At 39.1% G+C, this 20,839-nt stretch overlaps 1 protein-coding gene across 4 annotated transcripts in view; it reads left to right on the plus strand.

Annotated features, from left to right (window-relative positions):
• The first annotated feature begins 348 nt into the window (after positions 1-348).
• ccdc88c (coiled-coil domain containing 88C) overlaps positions 349-20,839 on the plus strand; it is a 51,209-nt gene continuing 30,718 nt past the window's right edge. For 2 of the 4 annotated variants that reach the window (XM_058399195.1, XM_058399196.1), the window contains exons 1-3: positions 350-949; positions 2,364-2,464; positions 5,697-5,805. In XM_058399195.1, the coding sequence (XP_058255178.1) occupies positions 890-949; positions 2,364-2,464; positions 5,697-5,805 (270 nt within the window). In that variant the 5' untranslated portion in view covers positions 350-889. Of the gene's footprint in view, positions 950-2,363; positions 2,465-5,696; positions 5,806-18,741; positions 18,799-20,839 lie in introns of those variants that run through there. The other 2 variants (XM_058399198.1, XM_058399197.1) reach the window with 2 other exon arrangements.

Below are 20,839 nucleotides of genomic sequence, written 5' to 3' on the forward strand. Positions count from 1 at the left end.
ACACTAATCAACTGTACAAATGGTACCACTTATTACTCTCTTTTCTCTGAGAGTGTAGGTTTCATTTCACAAGGTGTATGGATTGCTCCATGCAGGTAAAGTTTACTTCATGGTTTAATTCATTTTATTCAGCTGTGAGACATAGCAGAGGCTAGCAGAGGGTGCTATTGAGCTAAAGGCAATTGAGTAACCTGCCACACCATTTAGCCTGTTAGTTACGTCATTTTGGAATTAATCCCGCCTTCCTTTGCCATTCATTGGTTATGTCTCTCAATTCGGAGGCGGTGACTTATTTATGATTGGCTCTTTGGGGTGTCATTGTGCCTCACTATTCATGCTTAGCACAGGTTGAATGCTCGGCAACAAAGTAACGCAAGTGAAGCGTGTGGGCAGGAGGTGAACTTTATTCGTTTACAGCATTGCAGGCCACAACTTTTTTTCTCCCCCTTTAATGTTAGTTTCCGCGTTTGGATTGTGTATCAGGACGTATAGGCATACGATTTCTTTTCTTTCTGGCTTTTTTAAAGAAGTTTTTATGATCTGCTCGGCTGTGTACTATAGTACGCTTCACTTTGTTCGGGACCCTCGCTTATTGATCATGTCTCAGGAGGAAATGGTGCCGTGAATGTTTATCAAGCCGCATCCAACAGTTCCTGGAAAGTACCGTGGTGTTTTATTTCTACACGATTTTTTGGGGGGGGGTGGAGGAAGCATCTTGGCACGTGAAGGAGAAAAATGGTTCTCGTGTTTAAGTTCGGTTTCACTTTGCGCATCACGGTAATATCGTGCACTGGGGATCGGCGTGGTGTTTAGGACATGTTGGAGTGAACTGACTTGTACAAACGTTTTTTTGTTTGTTTGTTTTTGGAAGTTATTGCTGTTTCTCAAAATGGATGTAACTGTGTCTGAGCTGATGGCCAACTTTATGGAGTCCCCGCTGGTGGTTTGGGTAAGTAAAGAAAGAGGGTGGATGATGAAGGAAGACACGGCACCTGCTGCTGGGTGTGTTATTTTGAATATAGACCTTTGTATTGCACTGCGTTTTAGTGTTACTGCAGGTAGGTAATGCAACAACAGACACCATGACCAATAAACCTCTGCCTGATGAACTAAATGGCTCATTTTAGCTCTTATTTATATTTTCATATAAAACCTTTTCTTTTTGCATTCTTGCAATTTTTTTACACTGTTACCCATCCAGAAAAATCAGTTGAACATCAAATTTGCACATGCTTTGTAGACCCATGTTATTTTTCACGAATTGTGCTGCAAGTTTTTGTGTTTTTCCCCCCCTAACACCGTTAGTTATTTGTAACATTACAGGAGATTTTCAAACAAGGATTATTTTATTTTCACACGTGATCACAGGTTATTTGTGATCTGTGCGCGAGCGCAGAAAATTCACCTTCACAGGTTTTCTTTCCTTGTGATCCCATACAGTATTAATGAAATATCACGTGTGTGATTTTATTTTATCTTTAATTGTTACAGGTACACTGCTTTTGGATTCTTTTACAATGTGTATAATTCACCTAAAAAAAAAAAAAAAACTTTTTGTTAACAACAGTGCTGGGTATTTTGTTTGTGCCTATGGAGGAGGCTTAAAGCTTCTATGTTGAATCCTACAGCAGCCTGGTCTTGTAACACACTCTTGGGGGGTGGGGGGAGGAGGGGAAGCATACTAAACTGGACCATTTCTTGTTACTGGTCTTTAGTTGTTATATTTAGTATGTATATTTCTGCTCGAAAGATGCATGTACTGTCTGTAGTGCACGTTTGGTATGTTTCTTTTACCTCGAAAGGTTTAACTCTAAAAAGAAAATTGAATTTTTTTTTGTTTTTTTTTTAAATTACACCATACCCAGATTTCAAGGTGAAATGTGCACATTAAATGGACAAAATATAAGAAGTACCACCCAAGTGATGAGAAAAGGTACTTTTAGTACCTAAGAGTACTGAAAGTGAAAGTCTTTGCTACCCTGAAGAAAACCCCAGTCCTAATGTTACGCAAAACTGAGCTGTTGCATGTAGAGCATGGTGTCTGTGTGTTAATGGGAGGTGGTCACACTTGATGAAAGCATCTGCTATAACCTGCCGGAACTTCCCACGACCCTTACATCGTGGCACTGCATCCTGTTTGGCTGCCTCTCCTACTGCTTTCTCTTTTCAGTCTCCCGCCATTATGTCTCACATAACAGCAAACTAGTTTACACAAGGCCTCAGTCAAAAATAAGTAAATAAATAAAGAATGAAAGTGCTGCTCTGTTTGGTGGAGTTGATCGACAGCAGTAGAGCATATCATATTTGCTCTTATGCTTTCACTCTGCTGCTGTAGCTGTAGTTAAGTTCTGTTCTCTCTACAGGTGAAGACCTTTGGGCCGCTGGCTTCCAACGCCGAAGACAAGCTCTCTATGTTCATGGAGTTAGTGGACGGGGTCTTCCTTCATAAGATCATGACCCACATGTGAGTGAGCCCTAACTGCAGTACATATAAATGTGTTCGTGTTTGTGTAGTTGAATCTTGCAGCTGTCATGCGGCTTGAAACCACATCCTATCTCTGCTGTCTGATCAGACTGGGTACTGACACGATTTCTGCCTCTATGCTTCATTACTCACAATCAGTGTGTAATTACAACACCGTCTAGTGACAGTGAGCTGCTTTAATAAAATCGGTTAAGGAATGATGCTGAAGGATGTTTGCCGCCTTTTTAACTGAAAATGACACGTTGGTAGTTTCAGTCTGTTCTGCTGTAACCTCAGAGGATTGCAGGTGACTTTCTTGCTTCCTGTTCGGAGAGCATTACATTTTTGATGATGATGAATTCCTGCTGCAGAAGAGCCTCTGAGGCTTTGCTAGGTTATGATGCCTCCTGTATTATACTGCAGTGGTGTTGAAATGTAAAACCACACTTCACACTCCTGTCTCTTGAATGTCTGGTATTCCAGAAAGGGAGTTTTTGGCACAAGGACAACGTGGTGCAATTCTGTAGACAGCTAAGAATAATTTCAGTAAATTGAAGCACCTCTTAAACTGAACACAGTTCAAAGTACACTCAAGGATTTTCATGTCAAACACCTCTTTATAGTCATCCAAATTAATGTACATAAGGAACATGGTTTCAGTCGTGTAGCTGGTATTCGTTCTGCATGTTGTGAGTTTGCTGCTCTCTCTTCAGTGTTGCTCTGCCCTCACTCAGTGTTTGTGTCTTTGTGCTTTTCCCAGCTGTGCTAACTGAAGCGTCCCTGCATGACCCTGCCCCCTCCCTCCCATCTCCTTTTACCCTCTGTCCATTAAGCTTGCCCAGTCCTTTCGGTTATTAATGAATATGACCATTGCTCCTCAGACAAAGAAAATATTTTGCTCATAATAGGGGGTTTGTTGTCACTGGGGCAGTTCAGATCAGGGCATGACGTGTGCTTGGGTCTCCACGCTGACTGCCCCATTCAAGATATTGTGCCATGTGTTGTATAAATCATGCACGAGTCTTGCTTCTTGCTGTATTAATGAGATGCACTAGACAGACCGGTTGAATCCTTGTGTGTTTGGAAACCAACCACAATGAAAGTTTCAGTTGTTTTGTCTGAAAAACGGTTCAAATAATGAAACCAATTTATTTTCTCATCTAGTTTTTCTGATTGTTCACCATGTTGTTGGTTCTAATTGATGGCAGATTTAGTGTTTGTAGATGCTTATTTCTGTTTTATTTGAATGTTTTCATTCCAGGCTTAGTCATTGCCAGTGAAATGTGAACACATTAGCAGTGCAGCGTTACATTAGCCTCTCTTTCTCTCTTGTTCTTTGCCAAGAGATTTTCCTTCTTATTCTGTGTGTATTAAAACACTGCTTATTAGTTTGTATTTACATCTGTCTCTCTCTCTCTTTTTTTTCTTTCTCTTGGTGTCTCTCTCTCTCTCTCTCTCTCTCTTTTATATTTATATTTTTATATATATATATATATATATATATATATATATATATATATATATATGTATATATATATATATATATAAATATATATATATATAATATATCTATATCTGTTTCTCTGTCTCTTTCTGTCTGTCTTTCTCTGTGTCTCTCTCTGTCTCTCTCTCTCTCTCTCTCTATCCCTAGAAACCTTTGTGTCATTATGTCTTGATGTGTTTATAACAAGCTTTTGTTATTCTTAATTCATTTCCTTTAACTGTCTCTTAAGGTCTGTCTCTCAGCAGTTGTCCTGACCTAAACACTGGACAAAGCATTTAAAGGAAGAGCAAGGTTGAAAAACGGTCATAGCTTTAAACTAACCCACCCCACAAACAAGCAAGCAGAACTGGTGAGCCAGACTGGCAGAATTTGCGTGCTCTTCTCACAAAGCCAATGTAAATGAGGCTGGGACAAATAAGGTTTGTGTGGGAGTGCCACTCGTGTGTGCCAGAGCCGGAGTGCTGGTCAGATAACTCCAACTTTGTTCACTCTCACTCACACACCCGAATACAGACTGTGTTTAAAGGCGTGTGATGATTCACTGAATGATATGGTAGTGTCTCTGCGGTACGGATTCAAACTTTTCGTCATTGCATGAAAATGCGCAATAGATTTCCATTTTTAGTTTAGACAAACATTACAAAAAGTAAAACAGCTGACTGTGTGTGATCTATTCAGACTACTAGCAGCATCTAATGAAACAAAAGCTGTTCATTAGTAACAAAATTTAACACACTTAGTTAAAGATTTAGCTCTTTGGACAAGCATGTAGTTAGTTAGTTAGTTTGCAGGGTTGCCAGGTCTCTGCGTAATTTTCACTCTAACTGAACTGAACAACTGCACAGATACACTCACTGAGCATTTTATTAGGAATACCAGTGCATCTACTCATTCACGTACTGGCGTATCTAATCAGCCAGTCATGTGACAGCATCAGTGCAGTGCATAAAATCAAGCAGATTCAGCTTCACATTGTCCATCAGAATGGGGGAAATTGTGATCTCGGTTTATATTTATATAAGTGTTTATATTTACAGTTTAGAGTTCTTCAGTAGCTTTCAATTTCTGCGTTTGATTTTAGTAGACCTGTGGGATGTGGTAGAACAGCAGATGCATAACATGAAAGTGCAGCAGACATATCTGCAGGAATTGCAGGTTGCAGTCATGTCAGCTTGGTCCAGAATCTTAAAGGACTCCATGCCATGAAGATTTGAAGCTTTTTTTTTTTTTTTTTTTAAGAGTAATACTCCGTATTAGTGTAGTGTTCCTAATAAAGTGTCCAGTGAGTGGTAAGTGTATACCTGAAACTTCAGGAATTGGAAAAGTGAGTGCCTTTTTTTTTTTTTTTTTGTCCTTCCCTCTCTTCTAGCCCAATTTGGCTAGTTAAAAGCACAACCCTTCACTCTCAATGAGGGAGTCATGTCAGAAGCATGCAGTGCTTTGTTTCCCATTCTTCTGTTAGTGAGTCATGTTGTGTTGTGAAAGTCACTCAACATCTCTGTTTATTTTAATTGTGCATATGTGTAGTTTATTGTTTTACTTTTTAACACAAAGCTTGAGGTTAAATGAAACATTGAAGCTGTGTGTGTGTGTGTGTGTGTGTTTTGGGGGGATGGGGAAGTTCCAGTATTTGCATCTTTGCTTATCTGTTAGCATGTTTTAGTTACACAATAGTTTTTTTCTGAATTGTTCTAAGATGTTGTTTGGTCCACTCTATTTTTCCAACAGAGACCCAAATCCTACAAACCACCGGGTGAATAAACAAGTAAACAGTGACGTTAACCTCAGAATCCAGAACCTCAGCACTGTGATCAGACACATCAGAAACTACTACCAGGTAAGACAGAGGTGTGAGGCTCATGCATGGCAGCAGAGGATTTCCTGCTTACTATCTATAGACTTATTTAAAGTGCATCTCAGATGTTCAGATTACTACTTGGTTCAAGGTTGTCATGTGGCAGCTGGTGTGCAGAAAAAAAATCTAATTGTTTTTACCCTGTATATGTCTTAATAGTATGCAAGTACAACATTACTCCATCTGTCTGATTTGTTTACTGGCTGATCTCTGGAAGGTAGAGGGCAGTTAGGGTGGTCTCTGAAAATTTCACTAGGCTTCTAATGATCTTTAATGATAGGAATTAGAGTGAGGGGAAAGGGAGAGGGTTCAGAAGAAAGACTATCGTTAGCACAAATCCTCCACTTTCATCCTGCATCCTGGTGTGTGGCTTTACACAACACTTTTGCAGGACGTATCTATAATTTTGTGGTTATATGGGTGGATATGATGTCCATGCAGTGTTTTGCTTGATTCTAGGGAGTGTTTAAATGGGTGTTTCCTAAATCCGAAGGTTTTCTTTTCTTTCTCTTTTCTACAGTTACCTACACACCTGCTGATAGACGTAACAATATCGAATAAAAAGCATGACACTTTATTCAAATCTTGCAGTTATTTAATTACATTAAAAATGTAGTTTAATAAAGACACTCATTCTGTCTCACTGCCTTAGATTTCATCTCACAATTTTTCTTATAAGATAGTGCTGACTGTGGTGTTAAAGAGAATCAGTAACACACACTGTTCTCTCCTCCTAAACCAGGCCTCCTCAGAAGCATATATAAGGTTAGATGTCTGTTCTACACCTTTAGTCAGGGTTTTAGAAGCCTGTCCTAACCTTAGCCAAAGCACAGGTTTTGAAGCTCAACTGTAGCCTGACACAATTCTGCTTTTAAAAAAAAAATCCTCCTCTCTACAGGGTTTTAGCGTGCTAAGTCCTGACCTATATACAGTAGCCATGAAGATATGTTTTTAATGGAAAATGCAAAGCACTTCTGCCAAAAGCTGTAGCGGTGAAAGTCAAAACTAGACCAACACTGATCAGAAACCAAATAACAGATGATATTGCTAATGATGACTGTACACGTTATTCAGATAACACATTGCAAATGGTCTGAATTTCCTTTCTGTTGCTAAAGCAAGCTTTTGCTTCCTCTTATTCAATATGAAACATTATCTATGAGAGGGACTCGCAGGTAAAGTGATGCTGCATTCACATATACAATGATTTTATCTTTTTCCTCCGCAAGTCACCAGTCGCTGTGCTCTGAAGTGGTCACTAGGCATTCCTGCTACTGGTTGCCATAGTGATGAGCGTTATCAGTGGGTGGTGCGACTAGCATTCCATGTCAGTTTCCTTGCCGCTGAAATGAAACATTCTGGACGTAGATTTGACGTTTATGTATAAAACTAATCGGTGTTTATCTGCATCATATCATAAGCGATGAAAGAGAAGCAGTGTGTGCTCTTTGCCACTGTGCATGTGTGCTCTACTAAAGTAGACTTTGTCACATATACATTACAGCACAATGAAATTCTTTCTTCACATATCCCATCCTTGGAGGGTTGGGTGAGACCGCAGGGTCAGCCATGATACAGCACCCCTGGTGCAGGAGGGGTTGAGGGCCTTGCTGAAGGGCCCAACAGTGGCAGCTTGGCAGTGCTGGGGCTTGAACCCTGGTCAACAACCCAGAACCTTAACCACTTGAGCTACCACCACCCCCATCTCACTCCTGCACCAAGTAGCTCCATATTTACATAAAGTTAAACTTTTCTTAACTATCTCCTGACGTTGGACACGCCCACATCTGGTTGCCAACGGTCGTGTCTCCCCAGATATTGGCAGCTCTGATTGAAAATAAGAGTTCTTTGTAGTTATAGGTGTAAACAGAGAATAAGGAGGTAAACTAGTAGAAAAGAAATGCAGGCTGATGTTCTGTCTTGGGCCTGCTGTGTGGGCCTTCATAATAAGTAACAGAGCTCTGTGTGCGCGTGTGTGTATGGTAATTTGGAGGCATGCTTAACCTGTGGTAAATACACCCTCTAGCAATCACTTAAACCTGTCCAAACACAGCACTTCTCTATGTAGCCTGTATGCCTGAAGCAATCAGTGTGGCTATGAGCAAAAAATAACCCTCATTACTATTTCACTGAACATGAAATAGAAAGACACCATGTCTGTAAAAACCCCACGATCAGACCCCACTGTCATGACAGCAGTCTAAACAGCGGCCTACAGAGCATGAAACACGTCCAGTGTGGTTCTTGAAATGTGGGTGAGGAGCAGCTTCAAAGCAGCAACATCTCCGGGTCAGCACTCTCCTGATCAGGAACAGATGTGTTGTTTTTAGCTTGTGTTAATTGCTCCTCCATGGACAGGGAATGGTTGGTGTAGTTTGAGAAATTGCTCCTAGGTCTCCTTGTTGTTTTAAGGAAATCCAGAAAGTTGTCAGCGGAAATGCTTAACTTCTATAGTAATATATTAGCTATCATTTTAGATTAGAGTCAGTTTCTCTGGTTGTGTTTTAGCGCTCCACTCTCAGCAGATATATTCTGTTCCAGCTTTTTGAGTGTTCAGTTTAAATGTAAAAGATGCGATTAAAGAAAATAGTGGTTATTATTTGCTCAGAACAAAGTTTTCTGGGCTTGTTTGGGAAAAGAGGTTACATTAAACTAAAGGAGGCAATTAAGCACTCTAGAAAACCTTTTTTTAGACTGTAATAGGAAACTAAGCACTTGGGGGGGGGTTTATTATTATTATTATTATTATTATTATTATTATTATTATTATTATTTTTTTAAATAAATTCATAAATACTGTTCTATATATCTGACATTTATACAATATTAAGAGATCTTCAATAAATATTGCTTCAAGATGATTATTCTGTAGATTTCTTTATTCTTTTTTTTTAATTTAGCACTGATGTGAGTAAATGTTATGGCTAATCAATATTTTTTTCTTTTCTTTTTTTCTCCTTGTTTTTTTAAATGAAGAATTGTTTAGAAAAGGAAAAAAAAGGTCTGTTTTTTTATTTAAGTAAATAGAAAAGAATTGACAGTTTTTTTCACTTCTGTATAAGAAGTGTAGTATACTGTGGAGCAAAAATAACAATACGTATGTGTATCATGAATATTGTATATTGTTTACATTGTAATGGCTTCTGAATATCAATACAAGCCATCACAAATAGGACTGTACAATCCATGTCACCAGTGCACTTGTGAGCAGTTTATTTTCAGTGATCTTGAAATGATTAGTGTGAAGTTAACTCACAAATATCCAGTGAAGCATGAGTTTCTCCTCAGACATGAATGACACGCATTACTCATTCATGACTCAAGCAAGTCCACGAGCTTAGTGATATGAGGAGAGCGTGAACACTTCTCTTTTGTCTGCACACTATACCATCTTCTAATCAGTTACACAATGAATTAAACAATCTCCTTCATCTGTACTACATTCTGCTCCAGCTCTTCAGCTCAGTGAAGTATTGAGACGGCTGAGCATCAGCACCTACATGTACGTGCCAGTCAAACAGGAAGTCGATCTGATCAAGTACTAATAACTTTAGCAGAAAATTCATGTTGAGTCTTAGTGAGATTTATTTTCTTTTTTTAAAAGTGAAATGTTTATCGGTTTCTGACAGTACCTGCAATGGAACACAAATAAAAACATTTAGAATAGACCAGTTTAAATGAAATTCATTATGGAAAAAAAATCAAATAGAAAAATTAATTTTTATTAAAAAAATGCAGTGGAATAGCGCATGAGACGGAACCACAAATTTCTAAATAATATCCGTTTGACCAAGCTGTAAATTTTTTTTTTTTAGTTGAATTTTATAATGTTGCATAAAAAGGAGACCAATAAGTAATAATGTTTTAAAAGGATCTACCTTTTCCCCTTTTTAGTGCAGCACTAATTCTTTCAAATGGATGTGTTTTGAATTCTTCTGAAACCAACATGCATATTGATGGAGATTTATCCTTAATCCAGTTAAGTAAAAAACAAGCAACTTCTGCTCGATATGTCATCTGCTGCAAGCGCCTGTCAAATTGTTATGCATCAGTATATGGATTTTTTTTTTTTAATTTGGGAAGTGTTGCATTATGCCAGAGCTTTGTAAAATTGCAGTATTTTTTTTTCAGTCATTTGAAAAGAAGGAATAAAAACAAGCCCAAAAGTCTTTTTTTTGAAGAAGAAGACTTATGTACACTCAAAACATAAGATCCGTCCAGCACAATAAAGCGTTCAGCTTGTTCCACTCTTTCTGTTGTCTTCTCTTAATAAGTTCACTTAAAAACAAGCCTTGCTGCATTGAGAGCCAATCTGTGGAAATATATTTCAGGTCATTACATAAAGGAGGTGTATGAACCAGTAGTCTTAGAAAGCAGTGTTAGTCCTGCACCCCGGAGGTTAGCTGAGAGGAAATGAGCTTGTATGTAATTAGTTAGGAGTCATAGCATAAGCTGGATAATCTCATTTGTTCCTAGATATTTGTTTTATTGCAGCTTTAAAGATGTGGCTGGGGAAAAACTACACATTCTCATTCTTAGGAGAAAGTCAAGTAGCTATAATTGTCATTTCAAACATACACCCATCAGCCATAACATTATGAGCAGTGAGTGGTGAAGTGAATCACACTGATTATCTCCACATCATGGCACCTGTTATTGGGTGGGATATATTAAGAAGCAAGGTCCTAATATTCTGCAAAGTTGATGTGTTAGAAGCTGGAAAAATGGGCAAGTTTAAGGATTTAAGCGAGTTTGACAAGGGCCAAATTGAGATGGCTAGATGACTGGATCAGAGCATCTCCAAAACTGCAGCTCTTGTGGGGTGTTCCCGGTCTGCAGTGGTCACTATCTATCAAAAGTGGTCCAAGGAAGGAACAGTGGTGAACCGGCAACAGGGTCATGGGCAGCCAAGGCTCTTTGATGCACGTGGGGCTGCGAAGGCTGGCCCGTGTGATCCGATCCAACAATTCTCAAGTTGCTCAAATTGCTGAAGACGTTAATGCTGGATCTGAGAGAAAGGGGTCAGGATACACAGTGCATGATATGTCAGGCAGGTGGTCATAATGTTATGCCTGATTGGTGTGTGTGTATATAGCTGACACATTACATAGTGAAATGAAACAGCATTCCTCCAGGATCATGGTCTATATAAGACCTGCAAAGAGCTCCGCCGAAGTTAGCGTAGCCATAATCTCTGTTACGGTGTAGATTTTTTTTAATAGAAATAAGTTATGCAAGTGTTTTGTTTGAATAGTTTGTGACAAGTAAACTTTGGTCCTTTGTAATGTCAAACAACCCATTTCTGTGTCCTGTTCAGTTACATGAGAAATACCCTACTCTGCATTTCTCACAAGGCTAGCAGGAATATTAGAAATGCAGGGCTTCTTACACCTTCAGTTAAGTGTTTTGAAAATAAAAAAGCATTACATCCAGAGGAGTCATCCTGGGAATCCTGTTATTGTAATTTACAGTCAGAAGGGTCAGGTCTGAAATGGTGTGAAATTTCAAACCTGCATATCTGAAAGAAGTATAGGTCTGAGACTGACCCCGGGTTTACTGTATGACCTAACACTTTTGTATTGTAATAGAAGACTTTCCCTTATAACCTGTCTTTGAGCCACCTACCATCTTCATCTTCTTTTTCTGCTTCATATTCTTTGTCTATCTTCTTTGTCTTCATCATCATCATATTCATTTTCTTTTTCTGCTATATCATTGTCGTCTTCATGATTATTTTCATCTTCTTCATGATCTTGATCATCGTCTTTATTTCAGTAGATTCAGATAATGGGCATCACAGTCTGACTCAGCCCTAACTGATCCTAACTGACAGTTCTTTGCTCCTTCGGTGTTGATTAGCCAGCTAACGTAGCTTAGTGGGTTGTTTTTTTTGTTTGTTTTTTATATATATATATATATATAATATACATATATATGTATATTATATTATACATATATATGTATATATAATCTCACAGAACTGGTTAGCCTGTAGTGAGACTGCAACAGCAAGTGTTCAGGTTAGAGATATGAATGCTTTCAGGATAAAGCACAAAACAGCCAGTGTTAGTGTACTGACTAAGCAATGTGTTTTTAGCATGTTAGCAAACACACGTTTCCTCTTTCACCTTGTGTACTCTGTGACACATTAATAGTATCACTGGCATTTGTTTAGGATGAATCTATTTAAAACTCTTAATGCGGTTTGAGAATTGTTTACTGGTACAGCTCACAACCATTTCTGTAAGTCGCATTTTTTCTACTAAAGATTATGAAATTTTTAGATTTCTTCAAATATCGTATGTTTATTTAGTCTGGCTTTCTGTCCAGCGTAATTTTACCAAGTTTCTTTTTTAATTTAATCTTTTTAAGACCTTTTCTCTAGGACAGAGGCCCACTTCATACACTGCTGTTCATACAGAGTGACGATCTATTTGCTTTCTGCCATTTAATTCTCCACCCTCAAAAATGAGATTAGCTCCCACATGACCCCCTGCTCAGCTAGCAGAAAGTATGCCCCTGAGAGACGGAGTAGCAGGCAGTAAGGACAGTAAGTCTCGGAGGGGGGAGGGGTGTCACGCTGGATCCTCCCTGCCTATTGTCTACAGTCTGCGTGTGAGCCGGTGTGCACTGTAAACCGACTCCACTCAACACTGCTATATGAGAGATGCCAGCCTCCAGGGGCCCCATGCTGAGCGTCTGAATGAAACCAGGCCACAGCTGAAAGCTTAGTGCTTTGCTGATTATTTCCTGTGTAAATTGACACATACTCACTGGACACTTTATTACGAACATTAAACTAATACTGGATAAGGTCACTTTCCTGTCAAAACAGCTTCAATTCTTCATGGCATTGATTCCACAAGATGTTAGAAAATTCACATGACTGCATCACAGTTCCTGCACGTGTACTTACATACCGTGACTCTCCCGGTTTACCACATCCCAAAGATCTTCTACTGGATTCAGATCCGGTGACTGGGAAGAATATTAGAAGATAGTGGTCATGAAGGGATGCACATGAACAGCAACAATATTCAGTATGTGGTATTCTAGTGATCATTGTTTGGTCCAAAGTGTGCCAGGAAAACATTCCATACACCATCACACCACCTTCAACAGCCTAGAATGTTGACTCAAGGCAAGCTGGGTTCACGGATACATGCTGTTGCTGCCAAATTCTGACCCTATCATTTGTGAAACTCGGCATAAATCCATTCATCAGACCAGGCTACGTTTATCTAGTCTTCACCTGTCCTGAGTCTGTACTCACTGCAGCCATAGATGTCTGTTGGAGTGGAAGCAGAAGTGGAACCCAATGTGGTTTTCTGCAGTTGTAGCCTATCTGTGTCATGGTTTGATGTGTTTTTTGCATTCTGAGATGCTTTTCTGTTCACCACAGTTTTACAGTGTGATTTGTCAGAGTTACTGTAGTGCCAACCAGTCTGGCCATTTTCTATTGACCGCTCTAATCTGAATGGCGTTTCCATCAACAGAACTGCTGCTTACTGGATTTTTTTTCTTTATTGCACCATTCGTTAATCTCTAGAGACTGTTGTAAGTGAAAATCAGCCGTTGTAGAAATACTCAAACCAGCCCATCTGGCACCAACAAGCCATGGGTGAATTCACTGAGATCACATATTTTCACCATTCTGATGGTTGAACACATGGTTGAACATTACCTGAAGCTCCTGAAGTACATGCCTCATCACCTGCATGATTTGATGTATTGTGCTTCTGCCACATGACTGGCAGATTTTAGATAACTGCACAAATAAGCAGCTGAACAGGTGTTCCTAATAAAGTGCTCAGTGAATGTGTGTTTATATATTTATATTATAAATATATAATCCCTCATCCCTTATAACAAGATGATGTCACTGGTTTGGTGTACATCTGCTTAATGCATGTAGTACTTAGCTTAGTTTGCTTTATGGCAGTTCTTTGGGCCTTCAACTGTTTCTTCAGATGTTTGAGCATCGTAACACGTCTTGTAATTGCAGCATGGTTAACAGTCTCTCACTAAGAGCACCCTGTTTGTTCAACACTCTGGCATTCTGGCAGTGTGTCTGTGTTAGTTTAGACACTGATTTACTCAAATCAGGCTTGGTAATGAAGGAAAATACTATCATTCTTCTTGAATTTATTTTTTTTAACGTCAGTTTATCAATAATTGGTTCATTGTTGATCTAAGATATTAATAATAATACATAAAAAATAATGTTTTGGGTTTTTTTTGCCTTTTTTACTGTATAAATCTATGATTAAGTTGTTTTGTAGAATATTTAAAAATGAAAATCACGCAATCAAGTCTACAAGACAGGACCGAACTGCTCTTCCTTTGGTGCATGGGCCAGCACTTGTTACTGAGGGAGAATGGAGCATTTGCAGGCTTTAGTGTGGTTTCACTGACGTTTGTTTCCTAGCAGGATGTGTACAGCCGATCCGTCATGTTTGAAGCCCTGGCTGAAGATCAATGGATCTTTTAAAAGTAAATGATTAAAGCAGCATGTCAAACCCTAAAGCTTAGAGAGGCTCCAAAGAGCTCAGGTGACTCAGCACCACTCTCTGTTGTATTGTATGCTGATACGGTAAACCTCAGAGACCTCGATGTGGGCGTGCACATACAGCCTAGCAGTCTGCCATAGAATCGTTTGAGCTTGTCTTCGTGCCTCCGTTATGGAGGTGGAGTATAATAGACTACATTTGGGGGAGAGAGGGAAGTGCGAGAGTGTCAGCTCTTTGGGTAAAAGGGTTGCCATGGACTCTGGAATGTCTCCTTCTCTTTTTTTGCTTTCTTTTTCTCCTCTTCTCTGGGCAGCGAAAGTTAGTGTGGATCCACCCACAGCACACACTCACTCAGAGTTTAAGGGTGTGTGGGATTTGTTTGGTCTGCCTGAGCTTAACGTGTACGTCCTGTGTGTTTACTTCATGCTACTATAGTAGCCACAAAACTCCAATGGCCCACATCCAAATGGTGTCACATAACCCCTCCTTCTTGCGTTGTTTTGAAATCCTTCATGGTTTAAACATTTCTAAGACCTGTCCATTTGTGCAGGAAGAGGCCCGCAGAAATTCTTCCCATGTGAAAATGATGTTTAGAACCTCAACACGACCTTAAACAATTCAACTCAGTTTATTGCCTTTTCTCTTTACGGTGCTTTTAAAAGGGAGTGCCGAAAAGCAGTATCGTCTCCAGAGAAGCCCATGTGACAGGAAGTAGTAGCCTACTCCATGTTCAGTGTCACCTGGCCTCTTTGTGTCCTTGTTTGTTCACGTTGCTTCAACATGACGTTTATGGTCTTTATGTTGGTTAGTGGTGGTGCATTGCTTTACCTTGAATTAGCTCCATGGTTTTTGTGTTGCAAGTTTTTCAGAAAGACAGTGAGTCACCTGGACTGAGATTGTACAGTATCAACTGCTTCAAATGAAGTTGCGAACAGAACCCAAAGCAGCTGTTTCTGCATTTGTCTTCCTTTGAATTGTCTTTTCCCTTTCTCTCAGAACATTTTTGTAGCTGTTAAACTTTTCCAGTACCTGAAACCTTTTAATTGTGGTGTCTAGTGGTTCCGATATTGACAGCAGGATCTGCCTTCCTGTCTGGTGTCAGCGTGTAAAGGATCGTTACTCTAATGAGCTGTAATGACCTGCACGCTGCCACCTCAGCAAGCTGATGGAAATATAGAACAGTGTCTGTGAGAGAACGAGGTCACAATTATTATGAAACTGACACTCACATACACAGACAGTATTTCATCAACCTCCATAACCAACTTTATAGCGTGAGCCTGGTGGTGTGAATATTGATTGGACTGGAATGTTTCAATGGCCAGTGAAACCGCCTCAGGCTCTGCTGTGATGTGGGTCATGGTAGCATGAAAGCCCTAATTAGCCTGTGCTCCAGTGACCACCTTTTTGTGAAGACATTCGCTGTCACTTTACACCTTTTTTTTTTTTTTTTTTTTATTCTCCTTTTTTTTTTTACAAGCTTTGACTTCTTTGTTCTTTCCATATGTGGCCTTGAAGTGGATAAATAACACTGCATGTAATAGGCCAGTGGTTTAATGGGGTTAGAATTTAAAATTCCACATATGGCAGTGTCAGATGGCACATGAGCACAAAGGCAACAGGTATTTAGCCAACATTTTGAAAGCAGTAAGACATGCAGAGGATTAAAAAGATGTATTCTGTATCACTAGACACAACATACCATCCACACAATATCCCTTCTGAATCTTCTGAGTGCTGTGATCCATAAAATGCCATCGGTGTTGGACAGATGCCTAAACCTCTGTCTTTACAGCTAACCCTTAATTATACACACACTATATGGCCAAATGTTTGTGGGACACCCACATGTGGGTCTTCCTTAAAATGTTGCCATGAATGGGACTCATTTATATTTATATAGAATGCCATTGTTCGATGCATTTTAGTTTCCCTTCCCTGGAATTAAGGAGGCCAGACATGTTCCAGCATGACTCCATGCACACTGAGCACCATGAAGACATGCTGTGCCCAAGTTGGAGCAGAAGAATTCATGTGTCCTGCATGGAGCCTTGACTCAGTCTCAGCCCCACTGAACACCTTTGGGATGAACTGAAACACTGACTGACCCAGACCTCCTCGCCTAACATCAGCGCCTGATCGCACTAATGCTCTTTTTTTTAGCAGAATAAACACAAATCCCAAAAGTCACGCTTTAAAATCTAGTGGAAAACTTTCCCAGGAGAGTGGAGGTTATTATAAGTTAAGGCAGGACTAAATCTGGACTGGGGTTTTCAAAAAGCACATGTATAACTTTGGTGGTCAGACATATACTGAAATTATGGAGCATACATCACCAAAGCAACAGTCATCTATTTTCTACGTTTTAGCTTTCATTTTCTACTCATGTCCGTCTCTTTTCTTTTCAACTGCATTCAGTCTAGTTTTCAAAATGCCCGACTCTGATAACCCCAGAAACTGTAGACACATTTTTCACCTTAAGGGTGTTGAACCATGGTACTAGAACTCTTCTGGTTTGGGTAACACAGGGCCTTGCCATCTGTTAGAGGTTTATGCAGGTATAATCTTCATTTTCTCCCCAATTTGCTCACTTATTTTTAGAAATTAGGTATATTGTCAACAGTATCAGCCCTTTATACACTTTCACTATTTGTATGGGGCACATCTTGCTCTAGACTGTATGAGCATTGTGTGTGAATCTTTTAAAACCAGCAACTAGGCTTTCTGTATTTTAGTTTTTAGACCTGGAGGTCCCTGAAGGGACCTATAACAGGTTTGTATCAGTTTTTGTTTGACCTTGACGTGTGGTGGTCTGTATGGTGTCGCACTGTTCTGTCACTGATGCACTGATGAGCTACAACACGGGTTGGCTTACTTTACTATTTAGCATAGTAACGATTATTTTGTATAACTGAGATGAAACAAGTTGCCTGGCTGACGACACCATTATTTACATTGTAAGACAGACATGAGGGCGTGCCTCGGGTCATTAGATACTAGATGCTAAATGCTGAAAACATTTCGCAGGATGGTGCAAAAGATGCAAAGATATAGATACATTAAAATAATTGAATAGTCATTTTAATCATAGGTTCAAAGTTTAAGAAAACCCCCCAAAATTATCAGCTCTGAATGAATTGTACTTCCTTTCTAACTTGTTGACTGAATTTTCAGAAGGTGATGGATATAAAGCTTGAAGTCGCTTAGCTATTGCTTTTTTTTTTTTATTTTTTTTTTTAAAAGAGTTATGACATTAATCAGCATAATGGTCAACATCCAACAATTTTTTATTGAAAGTGCGACTCCTGAAAATTTATTTCTTACAAAACTCTGGAAGGCGACTAACATGACGACTGAACAGAGGCAACAGCTGCTTAAAACTTCTACATTCATGATTCATTCATGGCTGCAGATTAGACACAACAAACTTATTTTGTTTTACTCCACTTTCTCGCTTCACGTTACCAGTTCTGACTAGCGTTGTTTATTCTGAACAGATAAGAAGTTTGTTTTTACTGGAGAATAAATGCATATGTCTGTCTAGAAATCTTTACTGTCTGCTTTGTTTTGTTTTGTTTTATTTTTCCATGTTACTTAACAAATCAAACCACACAGGGCAAACAAAATGGCAAATCTCCCAAAGTGTGAAAATTTCCTCTTTCTCAAGGAGTTGTCTTCAGCTATATAATTACTTGAATGCCTAAAATACAGAGGCTGTGATGATTTGCTTGGTTTAATCCGCTAGAGTAATTTTCTGGGGGACAGCAGGGGTCTAAGTTTAATATTAATTTTCAAGTGTGCAGTGTGTCGACTGAAGGCCTGGGGAGAATGCAGCTAGCGCTATAATCATATGTTACACAACAGACTTTGATTTAATGACAGTTGTGTCAGATTACCAGTGTGTAATTACCATGTATCTGTCCTCAGATACATTTTTGGTGAATATCTTCTGAACTATTCAAGATTTACAGATACAAGATAGATTATGCAAGACTAGATGTAAGAAAATGAAAAAAGTTAGAGTTTTTGTCCCATTAGTGTAGATACAGTGGGAACTCGGCATATGAATGCCCTCCCTTGCGAATTTCCACCTTAAGAATTGAAATTTTGCAAGAAATCGGAATATGAAGCATGTTTGGCATACGAACGAACCAAACTGAACGCTGGCTAAGTTGCACGTACATCTAGAAGACTTTCAAAACTTGTATGCATCAGTGGAAAGCCAATCGAAGCGAGTTTACAAATTTTTCTTCAGTCAGTGAAAGCTGTTTTGAAAGAGTCAACCCACAATACCAATGTTGCCTTCAGCATGCGTTCAAAAGCTATGTGTGTTGGTTTTTTTGTTTGTTTTTTGCACATTTTTTTTGTTGACAGATTGGTGCCATGGATGGTCTGTTCTATTTTTAACCCAAGATTGGTGGCATGACTTCCTGTGAGAACCCTTGACATGGAATGCTTGGCTTGGGTCAGTTCTTTGTAAGCAGCTATACAGTTTACATACGCTTCGTATTGCCAATATTGATCATATTTTTGGGTGGCTGGGATAGATTATCTGCATTTACATTATTTGCAATGGGAAAATTTGTTTTGCGATACAAATATTTTGCCTTAAGAGCTCACCTCCAGAACAAATCAAATTCCTATGCCGAGGTTCCACTGAAATTTTGGTAGCTTTGTCTATACTGACTTTGCTGATTATACATTTTTATTATATTACACTTTAAAAGTTAGCATGTGCTTGACATCTTTGAAATACGACAAATTTTTATTAAACCCAACATTACAGTTTAACTTTTAACCTTTTTTTTGTCCTCTCTTTGCACAAAATATGCACACAGAAGCTACAGGGTCATTTATCTGGATATAAACATGTAGACGTGTAAACATCATCAATCTGGATATAACTGTGTGACTGACGTTTCTAAAAAAAAAACAATCAAGGCTTTTTTTTTTTCCCCCTCTTCTTGCTTAGAAAACCATCAGACATCTTCCCAGCTGACCTCCAGGCATGAATAATTGATTTTCAGGGTCTCAGGAGCTGCATCAGTTTGTTAAATAGTGCAGTCGAATGAACGAGCCTCCATTTGAATTGCAAATTGGATATAGTCAAATGTTCAGTGGAGAGGAATCTGATCTTCATGCCCTGTAACTCGGTTCTATTGTCTAATGTCAGCTGTTTTTATACAAAAAAAAGTGTCATCTAAAACAGATAACATGGTGCATCTTTTCCTACATTGTTCACTGATCACAGCTTAACTAGAAGACACTATTGATACTGTCTGTCCAACGCATCAAATGCCTCTTAAGGCAATCTGAATCTGATCAATCTGACTATTCAGAGTCCAGTACTCATACGTGTGGAATGGCACAGCTCTGTGCTGAAGCAGTTGGCAGGAAAAACTCACAGTAAAGTGGCTGGTGGTTGACGAAAATTTCCATCAGTCTCATGAAATTGGACAGTCGTACCACAAGCACAAATAACTCCCTCAGCACATCATTTTTCCATTAGTGTACTTGCTGTGTGAGCACCGATTAGTGATATGTGATAGCGTCTACCTCAATTGCCAGGGATTTCCTGAAAATACCAGTTAGAAAATGTGGACAATGCTGTGTGAAGGTGAAAGGTTACAGATTTTTGCCACACAGGTGCAACAACTCGGCCAAACACAACATCCTACATGTCAGGCCTGAGCGCTAATGTTCCTGCCTTTCCCTAACCGGTGCTTTTAATAATGACGCAACCCAGTAGACTCCTTAAGTTCCACTTACACCTCTATCGAATTGGGAAATGAATCTTTGCTTGTTAATAATTAACGTGTGTGTGCGTGTGCATGTGCGGACGTGTGTGCAGAGGTTTGACTAGTAGAACTGCCGAGTCAGGCTGTTTTCTTGCTGTCAGTATGTTCTCGGATAAAGCCTGCCATCTGTCTCTCTGCTAATATTTAATTTACGTTCATTGTGATATAGCAGAGTTCATGAATCCAGCTCAGTGTTGTGCTAAACAAGCAGGAGACCTTTTAAGTAGCTTTAAACATTTTACCTTTTAGAAGGATTATACTTCTTAAAAGATGGATGGAGACCTGAGCCTCCTTTTTTTTTTTTTTTTTCTTTTTTTTTTTCTTTTTTTTTTTTTTTTTTAAAAAGCTTAGCTGTTAGTTGAAAGTTGATACCATCTAAAACACAATCTGCTCGTGGTCTTGCATATCAAGTGCCAATAATTAGCTTGCTTAGGGTTTAGGGTTCAGTATCACATATATTCATGCGCTCAACTGGCAGGAATGTCTGGTTAAAGCACAAGCTCTTAAGAAAATGACTAAAAAACTGTTCAGTTCAGGGTCTGATGATTTCACTTTCCTGTCTAAAACTTATTCTCTGATCCAAACTATAAGAGGTTAGTGTTTCCCCTAATCCTGCATCATCTATAATGGAGATAAAAATAATATACAACTATACACTTCTGCCTATAGCTTTACAGCTGTATTGTGTAATATGCAGAATCTTCTGTT

Source organism: Hemibagrus wyckioides, linkage group LG09 (assembly GCF_019097595.1).
Source record: "Hemibagrus wyckioides isolate EC202008001 linkage group LG09, SWU_Hwy_1.0, whole genome shotgun sequence".
In the NCBI taxonomy this organism is placed as follows: domain Eukaryota; kingdom Metazoa; phylum Chordata; class Actinopteri; order Siluriformes; family Bagridae; genus Hemibagrus; species Hemibagrus wyckioides.